Source organism: Hemicordylus capensis, chromosome 4 (assembly GCF_027244095.1).
Source record: "Hemicordylus capensis ecotype Gifberg chromosome 4, rHemCap1.1.pri, whole genome shotgun sequence".
In the NCBI taxonomy this organism is placed as follows: domain Eukaryota; kingdom Metazoa; phylum Chordata; class Lepidosauria; order Squamata; family Cordylidae; genus Hemicordylus; species Hemicordylus capensis.
In genome coordinates this window covers 111,264,535-111,290,007 of record NC_069660.1, presented here as the reverse complement: position 1 = coordinate 111,290,007, position 25,473 = coordinate 111,264,535, and the positions used below count along the sequence as shown (strand labels likewise).

General features: G+C 44.4%; 1 protein-coding gene and 1 long non-coding RNA gene across 3 annotated transcripts in view; one reads left to right on the top strand and one right to left on the bottom strand.

The window, feature by feature from the left end:
* Positions 1-5,479: 5,479 nt before the first annotated feature.
* Positions 5,480-25,473, bottom strand: part of MSH4 (mutS homolog 4) — a 169,046-nt gene continuing 149,052 nt past the window's right edge. Inside the window, exons 20-21 of one of the 2 annotated variants that reach the window (XR_008306061.1) lie at positions 12,251-12,406; positions 5,480-9,713 (exon numbers count right to left, since the gene is read on the bottom strand). Coding sequence is in view for 1 of the 2 variants with exons in the window: in XM_053245110.1 (XP_053101085.1) it covers positions 12,344-12,406 (63 nt within the window). In the remaining variant the exon portion in view is untranslated. Of the gene's footprint in view, positions 9,714-12,008; positions 12,407-25,473 lie in introns of those variants that run through there. The other variant, XM_053245110.1, reaches the window with a different exon arrangement.
* Positions 22,024-24,646, top strand: LOC128322904 (uncharacterized). The gene is made up of 2 exons (XR_008306064.1): positions 22,024-22,158; positions 24,393-24,646. It is a non-coding gene; the product is annotated as an uncharacterized LOC128322904 (long non-coding RNA).

Sequence of the window (25,473 nt, the reverse complement as noted above, 5' to 3'; positions counted from 1 at the left end):
TGCAACAGTCTGGAATTGTTCAGAAACACTGCTGCTATGTTCTTCACACCAATGTTTCATTAGTCAGAATGTGAACCAGCATATGTGGTATGGAGTGACCCAGTTCTGGGCCTCAATTTCTGGCACTTCTGCTGTGCCACAGTGACTCACAGTGACACAAGGCACTGTGCTGTCCTTGTGTCTGGAGAATTGTGTGAGTGTCATGAGGTGTGGCTATGTCATGGGGCATTACTGGCTAAATTCCAAATCAGCCTTTATGTGAAGACACTGCTCTTGCTTCACCCTCCTAACTATGTATTGGATGACAGCCATTAGCAGTTACTGGCATGACTGAACATTAGGATTGTCTATCAAGTATTTTACCTTATACATCACTAATAACATCTAAAATTCAGTGACTGAAACAGACACAAAATCTAACCCCTGTTACTCTTATCAAGTATTCAGGGAGCTATACTTTTTATCTGATCTACATAGGAAGTAATGGAACAATATAAGAATAAGCTGTGTTAAAACTATCTGAGGATGTATATCACAACAATCCTGCTTAAACCACAGCAAAGTGTGGCTAAAATCCTGATGAACATTGCATGCATGCAAAAGGAAGTATGCATTCCAGCTCCTGAAGCATAGGCAGACAGCAAGGGAAATTTTCACCTATCTCCCTTCCCCAGAAGCACTCTGTGCAATGCACAGATATGTCCCTTAGGGCTATGCAACCTTCAGGTATATATTTAGAAATTGAATGCAGAAATGTATGAAGCTGCCTTTTACTGAGTCAGACTATTGGTCCATCTTGCTAAGTGTTGTCTGCACTGACTGGTAGCAGCACTCCAAGGTTTCAGGCAGGAAGCTTTCCCAGATTCACCTGGAGATGCCAGGGATTGAACCTGGGCCTTTCTGCATGCAAAGCTGATGCGCTACGGCTGAGCTATGGACACATGTTGCACAGAGTGCTTTCGGAAAAGGGGAGAGGGGCAAAAACCACCCACATGCCAGCACCCACTCTTCAGAAGTGGAAATGAATCTGCTGCATGCATGATTCTTTTGACTGCACACATGCAACATTAGTCCGACTGCTGGTCACCATCTTTATTCAGAGGTTTCAGCTAGAGCTATACCACTCAGACAATTATACCATTGTTCAGGTTCTGAGAATTTCCCTTTAATTAAAAAAAAGTAGCTTATAAAGCTCTTCGGGGTGCTGAAGATCTTAACAGCCCCCCCCCCAATCTGCATAAGAATAATGGAAACTATGTGTGGCTTCATTAGTGTCTTTTTACTGAAATTTAATAAGATCCCTAAAGGCATTTGCAGGTCAAGCTATCTGTCTAGAAACTCATTATCACTTTTGGAAACAAAACAAAACAAAATCCTTTCAGTACAACTGGCTATAAAATATGGGTAGTAAATTCAGTACCTTTTGCACTTATTTCCAAAATTTAACTTCTTTCTCTGATATATTGTCCCATAGTTGAGGATTATTGTGCCCCAAGGGATCCAAACACAGGGTCTGACCCATTTAACAGCTATGCTGATTCATCATATGCTAGTATTTCATCTTGGACTATGAAATCTCATCTGAAATTCACAAATTAAGACAGCCTGTGATGGCTGTGGTATATTTGGCTTTGTTTCTGAACAGCTGAAGAGTCTGACATACTTAGAGCTGGTTTGGTTGAGCATCCACTGGATCATGTGCTGAGGATGGGAACGCAACAAAAATGTGCCCGCCCTGGCATCACTAGAGGACATCCCAACATGATGCCAGGACATTCCTAAATCGTGAGAAGGGCATTCATCCAAATTGTCTCCCTACACATGCAACAAACCCCTATTTCAACTGGCAATTTGGAAGAAAATCCCTCTAATGCAATTAAAGGACATCCTGACAGCTTATGGAAATGTCCTTCAGTGACATGAGGATGGGCGCATGCATATTCTGGGGCTCAACTTTATCTGAAGCAGCCCTTAGAAAAACAGTATCATGAAATTCTTGCGCTGGAATAAATTCTGGAGGTCTTATAGTTCAACTCTCTACTCAGAGCACAGGGATTCATGGAGCATACCATCCATCTCTTCAATAAAAGGAGCCTGAGGTGCACCTCGGAATTGCATGTTCATCACTTCAAACAAATTCATGCTGCATATCACGATCTCACTATACTTGGGTCACTTGCCACATTACTTTTACATTGTGGCTTCTTACTACACCACTCCAGTAATGTCCAAAATGCCAGTCACATGGAATAGAATCCATAATGTGACTCCTCCTCATACCAGCATATCTACAGATCCCAGAAGCTATTCCTGCTGATATTTATTGTACTGCTGTATGTTTTCCTACTGTTTTCTTCCTGGTTGGCTTAAGGCTGTAATAAAATTGATTGAGATCCCAGAAGCAAAGGCACAGATATGAGAAAGATGTTGCCAAAGTGGTGTGGGAAGCAGTCTCACACTATAGCAGCTCCCACTCAATTAAGTAGCTCATAAATAACTCCAAACAAATAGTCTCATCCAAGAAAAATAGCCATTTCTATCCTCTCATTAATAGACCACTTCTTTCAGTGCCTGGGGGTACATAGGAACATCAGAACATAGGAAGATGCCATATCCTGAGTCAGACCATTGGTCTATCTAGCTCAGTTTTGTCTTCACAGACTGGCAGGAGCTTCTCCAAGGTTGCAGGCAGGAATCTCTCTCAACCCTACCTTGGAGAAGCCAGGGAGGGAACTTGGAACCTTTTGTTCTTCCCAGAGCGGATCCATCTCCTGAGGGGAGTACCTTACAGTGCTCACACATGTAGTCTCCCTTTCATATGCAACCAGGGCAGACCCTGCTTAGCTGAGGGGACAAGTCGCACTTGCTACCACAAGACCAGCTCTTCTCTTCGAGGGTGGGAGGTGGTGAGAGGTGAGAGAGGCAAGAAGAATATACCTCCCCCTCTGGAGCAGCATCTATTGTTATGCTTCAAATACGGGACAGGCATTTACTTAAATATGGCCATTATGTTCATTTATGGTAAGAAACAGTCTGATGTTTATTCAGATGCTTGCTTACTTTGTAGTCTGATGCAGCCATATTATAATTTGACCCATAGCATGTTGACCCATGCTATGGTTAACACTTATTTATACATTCTGAGCCCTTTCTCACGAGCAGTGAGAAAGGGCAAGAGGGTTAGCGGGGAGGAAGCCTTAAAAAGCTAACCTCCCCGCAGACAAGAGGGTTCCTTCCTTTGGGCGGGCGGATCACCCACCCAGATGATCATTGGCTGCTGCCAGTAGCTCCAAGGGTCAGGGTAAAGGGATGTATCACCCCGCGTTGCCTCCCCTCCCCAGAGCTCCAATAATGCATCGCTCGAGTGTGTGGTGCCTTATGGGGATCCCCCTTCCCCGCCGTCTAGCAGACGATCAGTAAAACGGTTAGCTCTCCTAACCTCATTTAACAGGGTGGCTTCATAGGTGGATTTGCTGTTGCCGTGCCACCGGAATCAGGTCCAATCCCAGCACTACACACACATGTGCAAAACCAGGCTGGGCTTCCTTAGCGCGGTTTTGCATGCACGTGTGAATAGCTTCTGCATGTATATTTTTAGATGTAGGAGTTACTTTTGGCTTTGGATGCTTAAGGCTGGTTAAGTAATATTTGCTTCAGGTGGTAGAATGGCGTGGGTACAAATTGCACCAATTTGCTGCCTCTGGTCACCTCACCTGTTCCATCCTGCCAGTTTCACCTGGAAGTAGCAATGCACACCAGGCATAGTGTGGGCTTGAGCTAAGTCTGCATTTACATAGGGAATAAAATGTGTGACTCAGAGATGTAGACTAATTGTTTCTGAAACCAACATGGAAATTATGAATAAAATCACAAGTCCGTACTTGACATAAATATACTTTTATCGGTTATTTTTGCAGTCCACTGGGGGAGGGGCTTAGAGCAGCCTACATGAGTTCCCAGGCTTTCCTTCATCTAGTTGTTTGCCATGGCCATAGCTTAACCTCAGGGATGCAACTTTCAGAGTAGTCTATATGCCCAATTTGTCATGTAGTTCTTGTATAAATATAGGACTGTAGCTGCAAGAACTTTCATGAACATAGAAAGTGAGCATTTAAGGAAGTCTATTTCCAATCTCTCTCTGTGTATTATATGCATGCATGTGTGCGTGTGTGTGTGTACACACACACACACACACACACACACCTTATAGATTTTGAGCTATTTTGAAAGTAGACCAGGTTCTACTGGTGGCAATATAAGACTAGTGGCAAAAGATTTTTGGAGAGATGGGCTGCTAACCAAATAACTGTGTGTGTAAGGTCAATGCCAGGTAATGCTAATGAACATAGTAAAGTGGGGAGAATGCATAAAAAGGACAACTCATCAAGAGCCAAGCTATTGTTAGATGCTGCTAGGGATAAATTAAAGCTAATGAGCATGCACAGTGCAGTAAACAATGCTCTATTATAACAGCAGTTATTCGAATAGAGTAAAAAGACAGGGACATTATTTGCAAATTTAGTGTCATTAGAGAATAACTCAAATTAATCTCACATTAGAAAAGACAAGGAGCCGAGTCTCATGATCAGTGATACCCGGTTTGGGAAGCTCAGCAGGGAGACCGGGCTAAGCCCACTCTCCCTGCAGACAATCAGGTCGGGAGCCCTGGGTGGCCAGAGCGGCCGCCCACATGATTGCCAGCTCCGTGACGGAGCTGGCAGTGGCTGAGGAGTTCAGGGGCAGCGCGGCCCCCGGAAGCTCCAGTATGCCCCCTGCGAGTGCGCAGAGCATAATGAGCAGAGCCCTGAGCCGGGAGGCTGCTTTTCAGTCTCCCGCCGGGCGTCTACTCATGAGTAACTGTGGCGCAGAGCCACACTGCAGCTACTCACGATTTTAAAAAAATTGGTTTGCAGAGTGCTCGCTCCGCAAACCCGGTTTAAGGGGCGGGCTACTTGAGTGAGTTACCCACTCAAGAACCACCGGGCTCGCAGCCGAGCCCGGTGGTTCTCACAATTTTCTACTATCGTGTGAACAGCCCCATGGATTATATGCTTACACCGGCCAAAAGAAAGAATACACATTTAAATTTCAGTGTACGTACTATAAGGAGGGCTTAAGTGCACCTTATACTTTATTTATGATTTATTTTATTTTATTTAAAATATTTATACCCTGCTCCCCCCCCCAGTACACTACAGCTTGGGGGCGCTATCCCTTTCTAACAGTGCATCTGTTCAACCAAAACATGCATGGTTTCCAGCTGCAAAAAAGCAGAGTCCCTGACCATGCAGACCAGCCTCCTCATGAACAATTTGCATGCCGAGAAGCTCTGTTTAGGAGTCTACTGGACGACATGTCGAGGCCTTGGATGCATTATGCCACCACAGTCCTTCCTGCCACATGCATTTGCTATACCATCCAAATGGTTCTTTTACTGGGTCAGCGAGCCAAAGAACATCACCAGCGGAGAAGTTTTAAAAAGGCTTTATTTGCTCTGCAGAAGCAAAGGTTCTGGCTGGCTAGTGCCCAAATTCCAGAACCCCGATCATCATTTACAACAGATTTTTATACATTACAGATCACATAGGCAAGTAATCTCTTTAATACATGATAACAGTATCTTCTCATTTCATTTCCTGTGTAAACTTAATTGTACTTTGTTCCTACTTAAGTAACGGTTTCAGCTGGGGAGGAAATTCCTTCTTAACTTTTTATCATATTGTGTGTTTTAAACCTTTCAGCATGACTAGATTAGTTTTATAAGTTAATCAATTATATCACATTCAGCCCTTAGTTACCTGAAAAGGGCATTCAGAGTTACATTCAGAGTTACCTGAAAAGAGTTGCATTCAGAGTTACATTCAGAGTTACCTGAAAAGAGCTGCATTCAGAGTTACATTCAGAGTTGCATTCAGAGTTACATTCAGAGTTGCATTCAGAGTTACCTGAAAAGAGTTGCATTCAGAGTTACATTCAGAGTTGCATTCAGAGTTACATTCAGAGTTACCTGAAAAGAGTTACATTCAGAGTTGCATTCAGAGTTACATTCAGAGTTGCATTCAGAGTTACATTCAGAGTTACCTGAAAAGAGTTACATTCAGAGTTACCTGAAAAGAGTTACATTCAGAGTTGCATTCAGAGTTACATTCAGAGTTGCATTCAGAGTTACATTCAGAGTTACCTGAAAAGAGCTGCATTCAGAGTTACATTCAGAGTTGCATTCAGTTACATTCAGAGTTACCTGAAAAGAGCTGCATTCAGAGTTACATTCAGAGTTACCTGAAAAGAGTTGCATTCAGAGTTACATTCAGAGTTACCTGAAAAGAGTTACATTCAGAGTTACCTGAAAAGAGTTACATTCAGAGTTGCATTCAGAGTTACATTCAGAGTTGCATTCAGAGTTACATTCAGAGTTACCTGAAAAGAGTTGCATTCAGAGTTACCTGAAAAGAGTTACATTCAGAGTTACCTGAAAAGAGTTACATTCAGAGTTGCATTCAGAGTTACATTCAGAGTTGCATTCAGAGTGACATCCAGAGTTACCTGAAAAGTTACATTCAGAGTTACCTGAAAAGAGTTGCATTCAGAGTTGCATTCAGAGTTACCTGAAAAGGGCTCATGCTGGCTTTTGGCTTATAGCCATGAAGGTGATGATGGCATTTATGTGATGATGGCATTTATGACCTACATTTCAAGCAAAAATTCACTGAGGTTGTTCTCATGGCCAGCTCTACCCAGATGCCTGAGCTTCCACATGACCAGGCAGTGAGGGAGGAGGGCACACATGTGCCTTCCTCCCTCACTTTTAGCCAAGGTACAAAATCTGGGTTACCCGGTTAAGGAGTACCGGGACTGGGACCAAACCTGGTGGTTCTCACAACCAACCCTACATGGGCTAGTGGGGGGTGGGAAAGATAGGCTGTACCCCCACCACCACCACAGAGCACTTCAGCCCCACCAAAAACAGTCATGTGAATGACCTTATTATCTTTTTCCTTCAAAAACCTATAGAAATAATCTGTGCCATTATAAGACAATAGTCTGATAAAGAGCTCCACACAGGCTTTCACGAACCAGATGGTTGGCATTGTCAGCATTAATATTGCTGATAACCTGTGGGTGGGGTCCTCCCATATTTATCTGGAGAAGTGGGGAAATGATTGACTAACAAGCAGAAGGTTGCCAGTTTGAATCACCACTGGTACTATATTGGGCATCAGTGATATAGGAAGATGCTGAAAGGCATCATATTACACTGCGTGGGAAGAGGCAATGGTAAACCCCTCCTGTATTCTACCAAAAGAAAACCACAGGGCTGTGTGGGCTCCAGGGGTCGAAATGGACTTGACGGCACACTTTACCTTTACAGGCCCTTACATATCGTACAGCCCACCATCATTCTAAGTGGAATGCACACACAGTACTGCATTCTACCCAAAAGCATGCAGGCACTGTTTGCAGAGGCAGGGCACCTCCATGCCTACTCAATGCAGCAGCATCACTATTCTGATTTTGCTCCCATCGGAAATGATGGGAAATGTATAAGAAAAGTTATAGTGGGCATGGAGATGCCCTGCCTCCACAATCAGCACCAACCTGGTTTGAAGTAGAAGACAGCAGCAGGTCTGCATCTCTCTTAGAACACTGGTGGTAAACCAGGATCCATGAGAGCACACCTATTCACCTTGCCCCCCTACTGATGTGAGCTGCTAGTGACTGAGTACAGTGTTTGCCTGAAGAGACATATGCTTGGGCACCGGCATTTGCAGTCACAGGAAAATCTCTCCTCCAGTGCAGCTTTGGTTTATTCAGACCAATGCTGTAAACATGGTGATCAGAGAAGGGGAGGTTTCAGGGCATGTCAGTGTGCGTGGGTGTGGTGGGTGGGTGTGGTGGGGTTGGGGGGGGGCTGATAAGCCTTCTTTTATGGATACTATACAGGTACAGATATCCAGATTGCGAATACAGCATCCAGATCTGAATGTGAGGAGGATGGGTATCTCCTCTCCCGACCTACACATATTTGCTTGAACACCCGAACAGAATTTCCATGCCTATAGAAGAACCCTGAGGATTCTGTTCAGGCATGTAATGGATGTGCATAGGACAAGATGGAGCCTGCGAACACATTTACATACTACACTTGGAACGAAGCATGAAAAGGGTGATGTATAACATTTTATAATGAATAAATTATTATTATTATTATTATTATTATTACATTTATATCCTGCTCTTCCTCCAAGGAGCCCAGAGTGGTGTACAACATACTTGAGTTTCTCTTTCACAACAACCCTGTGAAGTAGGTGGAGAAGTGACTGGCCCAGAGTCACCCAGCTAGTTTCATGGCTGAATGGGGATTTGAACTCGGGTCTCCCCGGTCCTAGTCCAGCACTCTAACCACTACACCACGCTTAGACTATTGCTCCTTATTTAAGTCAGCATTATCTGCTTTGACTGGCAATGGCTCTCCAGAGTTTCCGATAGGAGGCCATGCCCAGCCCAGTGGAGAGGCTAGATGTTGAACCTCAGGCATTCTGTATGCAGAATATGTGCTCAACCACTGAACTACCACTGCTCCACAAAGGTCCACATGTCTTTAATATAAGTGTGCTAAATAAGTGTGACTATGACACAATGTTTGCCAACATGTGTTTCATACAGGTGCACTCATTTTGTCCCAGGGCCCACTCCAACCTTGCTACACCCTGTGCTGAGCATCAGTGTTCCCTCTAACAGGGATTCCCAGATGTTGTTGCAGCTTGGGATTCTGGGAGTTGTAGTCAACAACATCTGGGAATCTCTGTTAGAGGGAACACTGCTGAGCATTCCTGTGAAATCTGTGAAATGGCTCTCAGAGCAATAGTAACTGGTCACTGTCCTAAACACTCTAACAAGCATGTTCCATTAAAGCCAATAGCATTTCTCATGATGGGATATGTTTGGAATTAGAAATCTGGACTTTTCACACAATGACGTGAGAATACAGCACTAATTCCCCTGGAAAAAAAGAAATCATTTCTATTCATCACTAGCAAGATTAGGATCTCCAATTAATTCCACACTCCAAACTCAACATTTATTATTAAGAGAATTAGAAACCCAAAGTTGTTTCATAAGCTGGAACGTATGAAATGTATATTTAAAAATAGCCTGTAATTTTCTGTATGCACTGAAGCACAGCTAAATAAGCTCTTCTTTAAAAAAAACAAAAAAAAAATAACTTCCCAGTATTTCTCTTATCAAGATCTGTCAGCAGTGTGCTTAGCAGTATTTTTATACTTCTGTACAACATGAGAAATAACACATTTTATAGTTTGAGATGTGCTTCTAGATCATTAGAATTGCCATGCTGATAAAAACTTTAAAATGATTATTTTTAAATAGCATTTGGAGAAGCATTAAATCTACAGAATTTTAAGCCTTTTTTTAAAAAAGTAATGGGAAATACCGCTTGAGGGAAATGGGGATACTCAGCCTCAGCTCCAGATGCAGAAACTTTGTTTTTAAAAGTGTCTAGGCAGTGAGAGAGTATGAAGCAATCAACCACACTCAACCATTTCCACCTATCCTGTCTGTCGAGGACCCAAAATTCTGTGCACCATACACTATACTGTATTTTGTGTGCCCATGGGGCTTTTCAGCTCTTCCTTCCAGCAGCAATATCTCTGCAGGGCCCTGAAAGGCCTTCCAGAGATCAGAGGTGTTTGTCACTGGAAAAAAACACAAGTGTTTTGTCACTGGGGGAAAACAAATTTAAGGGCAGAACCAAAGGTTATCTTCCACCTGATGTGTGCACTCACAAGAGGCCTCTCTGAATCCTGGCCCCTCTCTCCTGTACATAAATGGTAGATGTATTTTGAAGTCATCTCAAAGGATCTCCTTTGGTTCCCTTAATACAAGAATATCTGCCATTCTCTGTGGTTGCCCCACTGTGGCATGACAGTGGCATAGATTAACTGTTATGAATACCCTAAGAAGTGTGACTATAATCGTACCTTCTGAGAGTAGATGCTTATTCAAGAGCCACTTGCAACCAAAAAATCTATAGATAATTTTATGGAGGCTCAGTAACGGTATGCTGTTCTGCTGACGGGTTTTTTATATACTCTGCTGTAATTACTGGATTTTAATCTATGTTTATTAGCCTACTTTTCAGTAGGCTTATGAGATCACTTGGCATTTCATGTGTGTCCATCCATGTATCTGTGTGTCTGTCCGTGTGTACATCCAACCCATAAACTTCACAATGCCTGGACCAACATGAACCAAATCAGGAACAGTTGTAGGGACACATAGGGACACCTCAACGGCAAAGTTTGTGATGATATCATCCACCTGATCCAAGATAGCCGACATGTAAACTTTTGAGGCATAAGTGGGCTATCTTGTGAACTGCCTAATCGATTTAAACCAAATTTGCTACAGCTGCAGGGACACATAGGGATGCCTCAATGGTGTAGTTTGTGATGATGTCATCCACCCCGATTCAAGATGATGGACATGTAAGTGTTTGAGGTCTATGTGAGTCTAACTTGTGGACTATCTAACTGAGTGAGTGACACATATGGACATCTCAATGGTGTAGTTTGTAATGATGTCAGCCACATCAATTCAAGATGGTGGACATGTGAACATTTAAGGCACTATTGGGCTAACTAGTGAACCACCTAACTGATTTGAACCAGATTTGCTACAGGTGTAGGGACACATAGGGATGGCTTAAGGATGTAGTTTGTAATGATATCATCCACCCTGATTCAAGTTGGTGGACATATGAACACTTAAGGTGTAAGTGGGAACGAATTTTGACCAAATTTGGTACAATTGTAGGGACACATAGGGACACTTCAGACACATAGTTTGTGATGATGTCATCCACCGCAGTTCAAGATGGTGGACCCATGCACATTTGAGGTGAACTGTGAACTGCGTAACCGATTTGGACTTGTGAACTGCCTAACCTATTTGGACCAAATTTGCCACAGCTGTAGGGACACATAGGGATGCCTCAATGGTGTACAGGTGGAGCTTGATATTCACAGGGGTTCCATTACAAGGCTGTACTGTGGATATGGAAACCACAAATATCGGATCATTGATACCTATGGGATCATGAGGGGTAGGTTCCCAGTTGGTCATTTTGGCTGAAAACAGCCAAAAATCAGCCAATTTTCATGGGGTGGGGCTCTTTACCTGTCTCTGATGTTCCCCACAAGTCGCACTGTGCCAAAAATTGGCCGAAAATGACTGAAAATCAGTCAAAAATTACAGGTTTGTTTTGGTTTGTTGATGGGAGCCATTTTGTGGCTTCGATTCCTAAAATGGTAACCTCCATGGTCATTTCCTGTCACCCTGACTCATAGATACATGAGGTCAACATGTCCCCCCACCATGTATGCCAAGGTCAGGTGTCATTTTCTGGACTGTAGATACCTGAAACCACAGATAACGAATCTGAGAGTAATGAGGTCCACCTGTAGTTTGTGATTATGCCATCCACTCCGATTCAAGCTAGTGAACATGTAAATGTTTGAGGTGTATATGAGTATAACTTGTGGACCATCTAACCTAGTGAGTGACACATAGGGACATCTCAGTGGTGTAGTTTGTAATTATGTCAGCAACACCAATTCAAGATTGCAGACATATGAACATTTGAGTTGCAATTGGGCTAACTAGTGAACTGCCTAACCAATTTGAACCAAATTCACTACAAGTGTAGGGACACATTGGGATGGCTCAAGGGTGTACGTTTTATTGATGTCATCCACTCTGATTCGAGATGGTGGACACATGAATGTTTGAGGAGCAAGTAGGAACCAATTTAGACCAAATGTGGTACAGTTGTAGGGATAGTGAAAGAAAAGTAAGCAGATTAGTTCTCACTAGAACAACTTGTGTTGAATTGTTTTTGAAATTGAATGTAAGTCTCTTTGAGCTTACATTCAGTTGTGAAGGTGAGCTTGAAATATTTTGAAAGAGGAGAAGAGAGAAGAGAAAATGGGCCATTTGAGCAACAGGGTGGAGGAATGTTGATGAATATAGTTTCACTTTTGTTACTGTACATATTTAAGAAATCCTAAAATTAAAAAAATCAAAAATCCTGTTTGATTTGATTCTACAGTGGTATGGGGGAAATGAATATGCATATCCCTAGGCAAGGACAGCTCTGTATATTGCCTTTAAGACTCAGAAAAATAACATCACCTAACTCACTTATTGAGTTGGGTGCAATGCAAGTGCTCACCTTCACGGACCTTTGCTTCAGGCAATTCCTTCAAGGACTTTATGGTCTCATCTTCATTGTAATGATGTGGAAATCTGATGTATTCACAAGCATTCAGCAGATTTGCAGATGGCTCACGTTAAATACAATGGATTTACCCATTCTGACCTCAAAGTCCTGGATAAAATGAGATGAAGCGGGCATGAGATGCATTGTGAAAATGTGGGGTGGGTGGGTTAAAAAATGTATTCAGCTACAATATTAACCCTTCACAAAGTAGTGGAGATTCTAGCTGTTATTCTGAAAGCTGACAAAATTCTATTTGGATAGATAGTTTTGATTGCACAGAGTTGTAACGGGTCTATGAGAATATCATGGAGTATCCACTTGGACAGTTCCTTGGACATTGGCAACATGTGATGGTACATTGAGAAAGACAATGAAGTGAGTTTTAGCTGCTGAGCTGTAGGAGGTAGCAAAACTTGCTGAAATTATCTCACAATTTCCTGCCTGTTTATTTGCACGCATGAGCATCACACAAAGAACCACCATGAAACTTTCTGTAAAGTAACAGACAATGTACTGAGACAGCTTCTAATAGAGGATCAAGGGGGGCTGTTTTAAGGGGTTCCTGCAGGAGCGTAACTATAATAGGGCAAGGGGAGAGAGTTGTCTGTGGGCCCACTGCCTTGGGGGGCCACCCAGAGGCAAGTCACATGACTGACTCCCCCAGCTGTGCACCCGCCCGGGCTTCTTTCAGTTGTATTCATCCTCCGAAATTGATGTGAGTGTTAAGACCTGGAGCTGCCAGAACAGCATGTCTTTCTTTAGTACCATTAAATGACTTGCATTGTCCACAATTTACAAAACCTTTAAAAGAATAATTTAGGATGATGTTCTATTGTGGCACACACACGCGCTTTTTGTTGCCACTATTCAGCCTCATTTAAGATTTCTTTACTTCATGAGCTGAGCTTCAGTGAGCGGGGTGGGGGGCTCCATTTTAAAATCTTGTTTCTGGGCCCACTCCAACCTTGCTACACCCCTGGGTTGGGTTCCTAATGGGAAATGGCTGGGGAGGGGAGGGTTAACTTCCTCTCCATGCATCACAGTGATCTGCTGGGCTGCTTTTTCATAACGAAAAGACATTTCCAGCCTTAAGTGCACCTCTCAATAATGCAGTTATCTTAATATGTAGTTTTGCCCTAACTCTGTAGCCAGAAGGCTATTAGTTCTATCTGTTTTTCAGTAGCCTCAGTTTAACAGTCTCAGAAGGATCCTAAAACATCATGACAATATTTTGGTGAGGATTTTAAAAATGGTGATGAGAGTTTGCCCACAGCTGTATTCTATTTCTTGTTCTTGTGTCCCATTAATTTTTGGCCCATTAAAAAAAAAAGTCTCACAGGATGGACACATCAGCAGTGCCAACAATTTCTCTAAGGAGAAACGGGCTTCCTGTTAGAAAGGTAAACAGCACAGGCTGGCTGACTGACATCTAATTTAACCAGAATGGCACTAGGGTGGAATTGGTAGATGAGAAGCTGACACGTTTCTGTCCAATTGCATTTGCAAATGGAGGCAGAAATGGCAAGCATGCTCTGAAGGTGAAATGTTGTTGTTTCAATGCCGCCTCAGGAGAGGGTGCCTGGGGAGGGTGAACACAGACCTGTGAATCATCAGAACTAACTCACCAGCCCACTAGCGACTTCTGTGACATTTACATTTCTGTAATGTTCCTCTCTTATTTCTGTTTGTTTCTCAAAATGAACCTTTCATTTGCATTGCTTGGAGCCTTTTATGTTTGCCGTATAAATACTCGTACAGAGACCAAGCTTGTAGCAGAGAGGAAGGAAGTCAATGACAAACCAGTCAGGTTCCCATATTTTTTTTTTTTTTCACACAGACAACCAGGGCCAGCCTGGCATTTGTAAGTCACCCAAACAGTTGCTTGAGGCAGCAGTATTTCCAAGGGTTCTACAAAATGAGTGTTCCATCCAAAATATGTGCCTTTTGAAGTTCAGCAATCCTTTGTGACATTGCAAAGGATTCTGGGTTTCATTTCACAGATTATGTGGTACAGGCAAGCAATGCTCAATCTGTATAGGACATTAAATGCATAATTGCATACGTGTCCTTGTTTTGCTTTTTTCTGCCACAGTGTATGTGTGATCCTGATCAGGAGTTAAAGAGAATTAACCCTCCCCACCCACGGCATTTTCCCAGATGAAAATTGCTCCTCCTAGCTACTATTTGACTTGGGAGGTAAACTGTGATTGGTGTCAATAGGCATAGCTTATCATGGGCTGGGATGGGAGGGTTGTGACTTTTGATCAAGAAAACACACAGGGGAAATATCAGTTTCCTCCCCAGAGCTGCTATTTTGAAAAGAAAAGCAAAGGAAGGGAGACAGAAATAAAATGACACACTTAAAGGTTTCACCCTGAGGCAAGCCTCCTGGGGCAAATGCTTGTCACTATTTTCTCCAGTGCCTCATTGTGCAACATTGCCATCATTTGCTTGGCCCGTTCTGTATCCACATCGCAGGCCACACCGTAGCTGCTTTGCCAGTCACTCCCTCTCGCCAGGGAACTGCAGTTCTGTGAGAATTCTCAGCGACCTCATTAAACTACAATCCCCAAGATTCTTTGGGGAAGCCGTTAGAGTTAAACTGGTAAAAAACCAATGTAGGTTTGTAGTTTAGCGGTACCCGGTTCTTCAGCTCTTTGAGATGACCTCCAAAGAATACAGCAGATATCCTTTCAATTAAGTCTGCATGCAATTAGTACCTTTTGGAAACATACCCACCAAGCAGATTTTTGGAGTGTTCATTAAGTCATTATAAACTACCTTGCATTCCATTGAGAAAGAACTATTCGGTGTAGTTTGTACTTTGAAGTCGCCTCCAGTTTGCTTCTTTTCAGCCTTGGTTAACTGAGCAAGGCTTCACAGCATGTCACCTCCTTCCATGGGAGCCCCAGAGTCACTGCAGAGAAGCCTCATTTGCATTCACAAAAATGGAATCAGGGCACTGCTGAAATTCAAAAGCTAATTCATTCTGAATCAGGATGCAGTTTCATTTGTAGCAGTTCCAGTGGCTAAGGGCATTGAGTTGCTAAGACTAAAGGTCTCACTGCGGATGCCGTTTGAAGGTAAATGCAAGCTTTTTTATTAGTTTAAGCAACACCATGAGGTACTTGGTCTGATTTTTACAGTTGTGGTTGTGTACTGGAACTGTAGAATAGGTATATCTGGACACTGCTATCAGAAATAGTCAAGTTGGTATAATCTATTTTAATAGGGTTAAAGTAATCTCACTTGTGTAGAATCCAAGAGAAAGAGTGGTGGTATGCAAGGACAAGGCAGTGAAGTGGAATCAGGAATATTAATAGTTTAATGAAATAGATATTATATACAGAGAGGCAAGTACAGACTACTTTTCAGTGCTCTTGCTGCTGTCTGTTTGTTAGCCCCGCCTCAACTCCAGGATTGTAATACACATAACTAAAGCACCGTTCAAAAGCTGGCCTGGATCAAGGAATTGATTAAACAAAAACACCACAACTTGCATTAACCAGAACTGTACCCTCTGTGTAATTAAGAGTGTGTAATCAAGATGGAAGTGTTCAAGATGTCCTACACCCGTCATGGATGTTGGTCAGCCCAATCACAGAAATAAAAATTGAAAAACAAGGTTTGGTTGCCTAAAAACCCAACCCCGAAATAATTACCCATGCAGTTTCCCACATCAAATATAACTCTGTATGACCAGTACTTCCTCCCCCCACCAAAAAAACCCCTGATGATGCAGGATAATTTGGATGTGATCTGGATGCAGAGTTATGAAGCAGCCCTGCTGAGATTCAGAAAAGACTACTATTCCCAGGACTGCAGGGGGGAAATGTTTATGGGAGTAATTTTAAAATGACGCTGTGGAAGACATTGCTATCTCGCTGCACTTAGATAAAAATAAAAGCAGAGTGTGCCTGTTACCTGCCCATGCCAGTAAATATCTCCCGGGTCAGGGCTGGGTAGTGAGACAGGGAGGCTATTCACACGATGGGAGAAAATCGAGCTAGCAGAGGCTAGCCCCATTTTCTCCCATCGTGAGAACCACCGGGCTTGGCTGCAAACCCGGTGGTTCTTCAGTGGGTAACCCGCTAAACTACCCCAGCCCTAAAACCAAGTTTGCAAAGCAAGCGCTCTGCAAACCTGGGTTTTTTAATCGTGTGTTGCTGCGGCTCCACACTGCAGCAAGTCATGAGTAGACCCCCGACCGGGAGGCTTAAAAGCAGCCTCCCGGCTTGGAGGTCTCTCCAGCATGCCCTGCACGCTCACACAGGGCATGCTGGACCTTCCGGGGGCCATGCGGCCCCCAATCCTCCCAGCCCCTCCCAGCCCCTGCCCCTCCATAACAGAGCCGACAGTTGTGTGTGCAGCTGCTTCGGCCGCCCGAAACAGACTGCCTGCTCATGTGCGGGCTCCCGCTGATCATGGGAACCGCCTCAGGGGGGTAGGAGGCTGAAGCAGATAAATCACTTCAGAAGTAAATCAGCTGAGTTTAGCTAAGGTTGCTTTGATTCGGAATGAACTAACGGTGTGCAAGTTCAGTCTAGAATCAACACTTCCATGGTCAAATTGGGCCAAATTTCCTCTGAATTGAATCAGCCACTGAAGCTTTGCTCAACCCTAGCAAGTTGTATTTAATAACTGGGATGTTCAGATAACCTTCCATGTCTCCACCAGTGCAACGTATGGTTTGTAGTGAACTATTAGTTTGCTTGCATGCTCAAAGCCACTGTTTGTATGAGTTTCTCCATATGGTGGTATAGCTTACCCGCTAAAACTTCACTTTCCCCCAGATTGCCTCCTCATTTAGGTAAGATTATAAGTAATCCTAGTCCCTCCCCATTCCTTGAGGCTGTTCTCATGGGCAGCCAAGCCCAGGCTTGGCTTCCCATGAGAACCGGCGGGAGCTGAGCAGCTCCCACCGGCGTCACAGTGGCAAACCTACCTAGGGAGCCTGCCTCTTAAACAAGGTTAAGGAGTGTGTGCTCCCTTAACCCCATTTACCTGATTGTGTACCATCACTGGCTGCTTTCAGCAGATGCTGAAGCAGTGACAGGCACCCACCCGTAACTGGGGGGGGTCCCCACAATGCATCATGCACTTGTACAAAGCATTGTGGGATCTCCAGGAGCTGGATCAACAAGTCCCAAGCCTGGATCCCTCTGCCTTGCTCTGTGCTTCACAGGGCAGGCTGTTTGTGTGGGAGCACAAAGCACGCTCCCACTACAATCCTTTGATTGTCTGCAGGGAAGATAAACTTTTTGGAGCTACCCATACCCACCCACTCTTGTCGATCATGCAAATCACCCCCTTGTTTTAAAAGATATGAAGTACAATTCTAAGCATGTTTATGCAGAAATAATTTCCTCTGTAAGTACATTACTTTGCAGTAAATGTGTTTGGATTGCAGTCTCCATCATTTTTAATTCTGATCATTCACTCACTGCAGTTATTTCTGTCATCTGAATGTCTTATTAGTTTTTACCATAATTATCATTCCATGAGATCTGTTGAACACTGTGGTTCTATTGCTCAGTTAGAACTTTGTTCTCAAATTAAAAAAAAAACACCCTTAAAAAACAACAAAAACCCTCACTTTTTGATTTGCACTGCTGATTTTAGTGAGTTTCTGCAAGACTACATCACAACCACTTCACTGCAGTCCACTAACATAAAGGTTAGTTTGGGAAAGCTAAGTTACACAATCTGCCGCCTTGTGGTTGTGTGCTGCTTCTCCAAAGCAGTACATACACAATCACAAGGTGGCAAACTGTGTAACTATAAGAGATTAAAGTCACAGTCCAGAGACTGCTTGCCTGAAAATTGCACACAGAAGATCTATGAGCATTATATTGCAGCAGTAACTTAACGGCATTTTGCAGCCAATAGGACCTGTGCAAAATCAAAGAGGCAGGTCTCACGATCCATGAGACCGGCTTTCACTGGAACTGCGGGGAAAGCGGGCTAAGCCCACTTTCCCCGCAGAGGACCGGGCAGGGAGCCCTGGGCGGCAGGATCGGCTGCCCACATGATTGCCGGCTCTGTGACGGAGTTGGCGGGGGCTGGGGGGAGTGGGGGCTGTGCGGCCCCCGGAAGCCCCAGTATGCCCCACGCGAGCGCACAGGGCATACTGGGGAGACCCCCAGAGTCGGGAGGCGGCTTTTCGCCTCCCGGTCGGGGGTCTACTCGCGAGTAGCCGAGGCATGGAGCCACGCCGCAGCTACTCACGAGCAGATAGCCCGGGTTTGTGGAGAACTCACTCCGCAAACCCAGGCTAAGGGGCAGGCTACTTGAGCAGGTTAGACACTCAAGAACCACCGGGCTCGCTTGCAAGCCCGGTGGTTCTTGCAATTAACAAAAATTGAGCTAGACTCTCCGAGCCCGGTTTTTGTTAATCATGAGAATAGCCCCAAAGTCTGTGGAAGAGCAAAGAGTGAAACCTAAATTGTAATGATCTTGCCTACAGTCCTTTCTGAAAACCAACTTTCCTCTTCAAACACTACGCAGCTGGAGTCTATGATTTCACTTGCTGGTGCTATTTGATTTCTGTTTTCATTTTTATGAAAAGAGCAGTTACATGGATTCCTGTAACCAGAAAGAAAGGGAAATGCAGGTGCTACTCAAAACTCATAATGCTTTTCCAGACAGGTCTTCATTTGACTGACTGCTAGTGTCAGTGGTATAAAGGTGTCTGTAGATACTATGATGACTAAACTGAAGCTGGAGACAGAAAACAGTCCCCCCGCCGCCCGTGAGCTGAAGGCAGTTCAAAAACAGATCATACTTATAGTGCTCACACTCACTGGACGTTTGCCTCCGGTAATTGTGTTTCCAAACCTGAAAACCTCCACCTCCTCCTGTGTGGCAGCAATAACTGCCTCCATGTGACACCCTCCTCCACCTCCTCCCTTGTGAGCTATCACCACGTCTCTTGCCTTGTATGCCTCTAGCTGCTTCCACATAACACTGAAGCTCTTCTTACGATCAAAGGGCAGCCCTGGGGCGGCTGGATCGGCCACCCACCCAGCTGCCAGCTCTGACACGGAGCCAGCAGGGGCTGTGGGGGGTCAGGGGCTGTGCGGCCCCCGGGAGTCCCAGGATGCCCTACTCAAGCACGCCGGGCATCCTAGAGGGACCCCCGAGCCCTGGAGGCTGTTTGGAGCCTCCCAGCGGGGTTCTCCTCATGTGTTGCTGCACCATGGAGCCACGCCCTGGCAGCACACAAGCAACCAAACAAGGTTAGCGGAGGGCCAGCTCTGCTAACCTCTTTAAGGGGAGGGGTACTTTAGGTGGTTTGCTCCCGGGAGCCGCACGGTTCCCGTGCCAGCAGACAATCAGGAGAAATCCGTCTAGGCTCCCTTAGCCCAATTTCTCCTGGTCATGTGAATAGTTTCACTCTCTTCTGCCTTGTTCCTTGTGTGCCTCCAGTTGCCCCATGTTGCATTCTCTCCTCCCTTGTGCACCTCTAGCCTGACACTCTCCTCTGTATCAGCCCTCATGTACTGCTAGCTGCCATCAGGTGGCACCATCTTCTGCTTCCCCCTTTGTTGACCTTTAGACAGATTCAGGGGTGCAGCTGGGGGAGAGTGGGCCTGTCTTTGCCCCTCTCCCAGGCAGCCCCTCAGAGTAAGGGAGATAATGAAGAAAATAGGGAGAGTTGAAGCTGGGGTGCCCTCAGGAGCTGGGGTCCCTGGGTTCTTCCTGGGCTGGTTATGCAAAGGTGTAAGAAATGGAAGAGGAAGAGATGAAAACACAGTTGAGTACTGGAAACATTCTATAGAGTGTTTGTCAAGTATTCTACTGCTCTTTCCGCAGAATTCTGGGGATGCGTTCTAGAATGTTTCCAGTATTCTACTGTTCATTCCTCATTTCCCCCTTTGCTTCTTCTTTTCATAACCAACCCAGTGGAAGAAGGCAGAAGAGCTGGATGTGGGGTGCCCTTTGCTAAGGCAAGTAGCAGGGGCGTAGCAAGGTTGGAGTGGGCCCAGAGACAAGATTTTAAAATGGGCCCCCCTACCTCACTGAAGCTCAGCTCATGAAGTAAAGAAATCTTAAATGAGGCTGAATAGTGGTAACAAAAAGCATAGTAAACATATGTATATAACCTATGTGCCACAATAGAACATCATCCTAAATTATTTTTAAAAGGTTTTGTAAATTGTGGATGCTGTTCTGGTAGCTCCAGGTCTTAACACTCACATCAGTTTCGGAGGATGAATACAACTGAAGGAAGCCCGGGCGGGTGCGCAGCTGGGGGAGTCAGTCATGTGACTTGCCTCTGGGGGGCCCCCCAAGGCAGTGGGCCCCCAGACAACTGTCTCCCCTTGCCCTATTATAGTTACACCCCTGGCAGGTAGCAGGAACAAGGAAGAGGAGGTAAGGAGAAGATCACCAAATCTCTTTGCTAAGTGGTGGCTATGCTATCGTTTAGTGAAGAGTTGCTACAATGGCAGAGGGAGACAGGAGAAGTAGTGGGGTGGCATTGTGGAAGCAGGGGTTATCTTGCTACTTGCTGATGCCCCAGGAATCTGCCACTTGAGGCAACCACTTCACCCTATCTAATTGAAGGACCATCCCGTAAACAGATTTGTATGTGGTATAACTAAAACATGGACATGGACTCAAAAACATTCTTGAACTTTGATTCACTATTGACCCATAACATCCTCCAACAGGCTTAAGCAAACAAAATTCATGGCCATTGGCTATAATTGTCAATAATTAAAATAGCTGTCTTTTTATGACTATTTATGTGTTCCAGTTAATGGAGGAATTCTCAAACTACTACATATATGTAGGACTGCCATTCCTGTCTTGAATGACAGAGCAGTGTTAATGAAGCAAAACTCAGTTACAGAAACTTAGCTCATGAGGGGAAAGCACACTGATGATTGGTAGGGACTTTGGGCTCCCAAGCAGTAATGAATAGCAGTTGGACTCGCAAAGAAAACCCATTTCTAGTTCAACAACCAAAGCAAGTTTGAAGTTCTACACTTTGAGCTTTGCAGTTTTCCCCTTGGAGTTCTCCACATAGACTTTCTCTTTTCACATGAGAAAGCAGGAGTGAAGCATTCCTGATCAGGTTAAGTTTTGACAGAGATTCCCTCTTGGCTTTCAAAGACTCTGAGGAGCTGGTGCCCCTGTCCAATTATATTCCACAGCTGTGATACTTTCCTTCAGTCTCTCTGCCCTTTCTGTCAAAGGCCCCTCTGCAGTTGGCTCTGTATTTCTTCCATCCCACCCTTAAGCAGGCTTGCTGTTAGCTCCTCTTTTGTATTGGAGTCTTCATATTCTCTCTGCTTAAATCCTGCTCTATTGTGTACAGAATGCATGTGATTAAATACATCAAAATTGCACCAGGCACCCACCCACCCACCCATGAACTCTTGGCAGTGTTCACTGCACCAAAGCCTTTACATTTCAAAAGCAACCAGGTCACCCTTCAAATTGTCAGTATTCCTTGCTTCAGCCTTGCCCCTGCCTCAAGGTTTAAGCCAGGATTCTTAATGTACCTCAGATTCTCACAGGTGTTCATGACAGAAATTTCAAATCTTTGGTTTTTTGACAGGAACCAGAAAACAAACATTTAGATATGAGAATCTAAACATCTTACATGACTGAATAGTAGGAGGCTGGGTAATTCAATGTTAATTAAACGCTTAATGTAGAGATAGCTAAAAACCATGTATAGCAATTTAGTAGTACAGTGGTTGTGAATTAGATATCCCCCGATGCAGTGCTGGGAAAGCAGGCATATACAGGCCTCGCATTCTAATCAGGAGAGGAAGATGTCCAAGTCAGAACCTTAACTGGGAAGAGCTGAATGGCAGAATCCCTTGGGTGGACTGTAGGCTATTTCAGTAAGTACAACCATGCATGTTTATAAAGACTGCTAATCTGTAGTTGCAATTCTATGCACACTTACTGGGAGTAAAAGCCAATTGAACTCAGTGGGATTTACTTCTGAGTAGACATACATAGGCTCAGGCTGCATATTCCTTGTAGAGACAGAGGATAATCTGTCCAACTTCTCTACCTCCATCTGCAAGCTCCATCCTGGGGGTCATTTTACACATTCAGAAGAAAGCTCTGGTGTCCCATCAAGTGTGCATCTGCCAGGGAGATGCAGCAAATCACAACTCTCTGGTGAATGTACCTATATGATAGATGTGTTTGCAAATATGGGTTCGTTGTATTGGCACCTTACACATTCAGGTGTACAATTTAAAAATAATACACTGTATCAATTAGAATTGCAACTGAAAAATTACATGGATGCCTTTACTTAAAAGTAACTGCTACTATTTCTACTACCACTATTTCTACTACTACTACTACTACTATGTATGAATATAGTGCTTTAGAAAGTTCATAATACTTCACATGCATTAGAGCTTTTTACACAACCATCAACATCAGGTTATGAAACCCAACCATCAACATCAAGTTATGAAACCTTATACCTCGGTTTGCATGAAAATCATCAAATTCCTCCAACCTAGGTTGCTCAAAGCAGGATAGCCTACCTTTTGTACCCAGAGGTGCACCTAGGTAATTCTGGAGCCTGGACCTAAGGGCCTTTGGAGCCCCCACCATTGAAGCCCCCACCACAAGTTAAGCATCATCCACCTACACCAGGCCTGCTCAACTTAGGCCCCCCAGCTGTTTTTGAACAACAACTCCCATAATCCCCAGCCACAGTGGCCAATAGCCAGGGGTTTTGGGAATTGTAGGCTAATATCTGCAGGAGAGCCGGAGTTGAGCAGCCCTCCCCTACACACACTTGGTGACACACACAGTACAGGTGGATCTTGATATTCATGGTGGTTCGGTTCTGTAATTGTACCGCGGATACAGAAACTGTGAATATTTAGGCATTAGGGCAATGCGATTGTGGGGGTTAGGTTCCCAGTGGGCCGGAAATGGTCAAAAATTGCCAAAAATCAGGAGGAAATGTGGGGGATCTCCTCACCATGCTTTGCTGCTCCCCCAAGTCGTGCTGTGCTCCGGAATGCCCAAACATCTCTCCAAAATCACAATTATTTTTTCTAAAGACTGGAGCCATTTTGTGGCTCTGATGAAGTGGTGGCCAGAAATGACCTCATTTCCAGCCACCTCCATCTCGCAGACACGTCGACTCAGCATGTTTCCCCACACGTATGCCGAATTCGGGTGTCTTTTTCCCTACTGCGGATACATGAATCCACTGATATGTAATCTGAGGATAACGAGGTCCACCTGTATTTCTAATATGGGAATTCTTGAGGGTACAAACAGCAACTGAACTCACCAGAATGTAAGAATATAAAACAAGTATATTTATGCAAATATGCATTAGCAGAAACATTTCCTGGTGCAGCGTGACCACAAAACCCGGGACAGACTAAAGAGGATTTGGGGGGCCCTCAGGGGGTGTGGAGGCCCTGGATTTTGGCCTGGAAGTTCAGGGGTGAAAGTGCCTCTGTACCCTATCATTAACCAAGGTAGGAGGAGAGGAGAGCTTTCCTACATTGCTTTTCTGGACATGGGGATCCATTCACATTTTCTATCAGCAGCAGACCTAGAAACAATAGGGCTACAGGAGCTGCCATCCATGCATGTGCCACTCTGAAAAGCACACTCTGTGATCCTATACTTGCCTTCAGCAGGGCTGGGAATGCCTCCAACTCCTGTATGGCCAATCAATGGGCAGGTGCTGATGTAATGAGGCTTTCCAGTCTACTGGCAGTACAAAGCATGCTAGGATGGTTTGCAAGACCTTTGGAGAACTCTATTTTTCCAGCTCCCAGTTTCAGCAATAGAAGAGTCCCCTGGCTTGTGTATTTCTTGGCTTGCTGACCCAAACAGAGATTCTGATCATCTGTTGCTATTTACAAAATGTGTGTTTATACAGGCTTCTATTTATTTTTTAAACACATTTTTATACCACCCCTACGCAAATCCCCGGGCGGTTCACAATCTAAATGTGTGTGTGTGTGTGTGTGTGTGTGTGTGTGTGTAGAGAGAGATTGTTCACAAATGAACAGGGGCTGTGGTTAAGGAGCAGGCATTGTGAGGCCTTGTGCTGATTGCCACTGTTCATTATATTTTTCAGAAATTCACAAAAACTCCACTTCTGGGGAAGAAGAAAAACAGCTCTGAATGAAGTCAGTGTTTCCCTCAAAGAGATAATCAGTCTTATACCCAAATGTTGGATTTTGTGTTTTAAAAAACAATCCTCTTATGACATTCCTGACACCAAATTTATTGCAAGAATTTCCAAGTCAGCGCAAGTGCAATAAAACATGATTACAGGGCACAACAAAACTTTTGTTCTGACAAAACCAATAAAGATTTCACTCAAAAGCACGGTTGGCTAAATTAATTATAGAAATCCATTACAGGGTATCATATTCCACTGATGAAGAAATAAGTACACATCCAAGGCCAACAGGAGTGGAATCTCACTGAGAATAGTATTTGTAGGGAAGGGAACTATGCAGAATGGGACCAAGTTGGGGAGCTGAATTAAAGCATCTGCCATGGTCCAGTTTGTTGTACCTGATCTGGCAGCGATTCAATGCTAAAAACAAACACACCCATGCTTAAAGCAATTACAGGTAGAGCCCTTTCTCACAAGCAGTGAGAAAGAGCTACGGGGTTTGCGGGGAGGAAGCCCTAAAGAGTTTATCTTCCTGCCTACCAAACAGTTTGCTGTCTTTGGGAGGGCAGATTGCCCACCTAGACGAGCCCTGGCTGCTGCCGGCAGCTCTGAGGGCCAGGCTGCCCTGTGCCACCCCACCCCACCCCTTGGAGCCCCTATAATGCACCATGAGAGTGTGTGGTGCATTATGGGGATCCCCCCTCCCCTCCCTGAGAGCATTGTAGTCTGTCAGTCACAATTGCAAGCAGCCGTGGCTGACAGATAATCCAAAAAACAAGTTTAGGAAAATGCTCACTATTTTAACCTTGTTTTGAAGGAGGCTTCATAGGCAGGTTTGCTGCTGTGGTGCTGCTGGAATTGGCCCAATCCTGGCATTACACACACATGTGCAAAACTGAGCAGTTTTGCATGCGCGTGTGAATAGCCTCATAGTTTGACCCTCACTGAGCCAGAACACTAAGCTGGAAGAGGGACATGAACAATGGGATCCATTATAACAATCCCCTTCTGAAATGCCTTCCCTACGCAGATT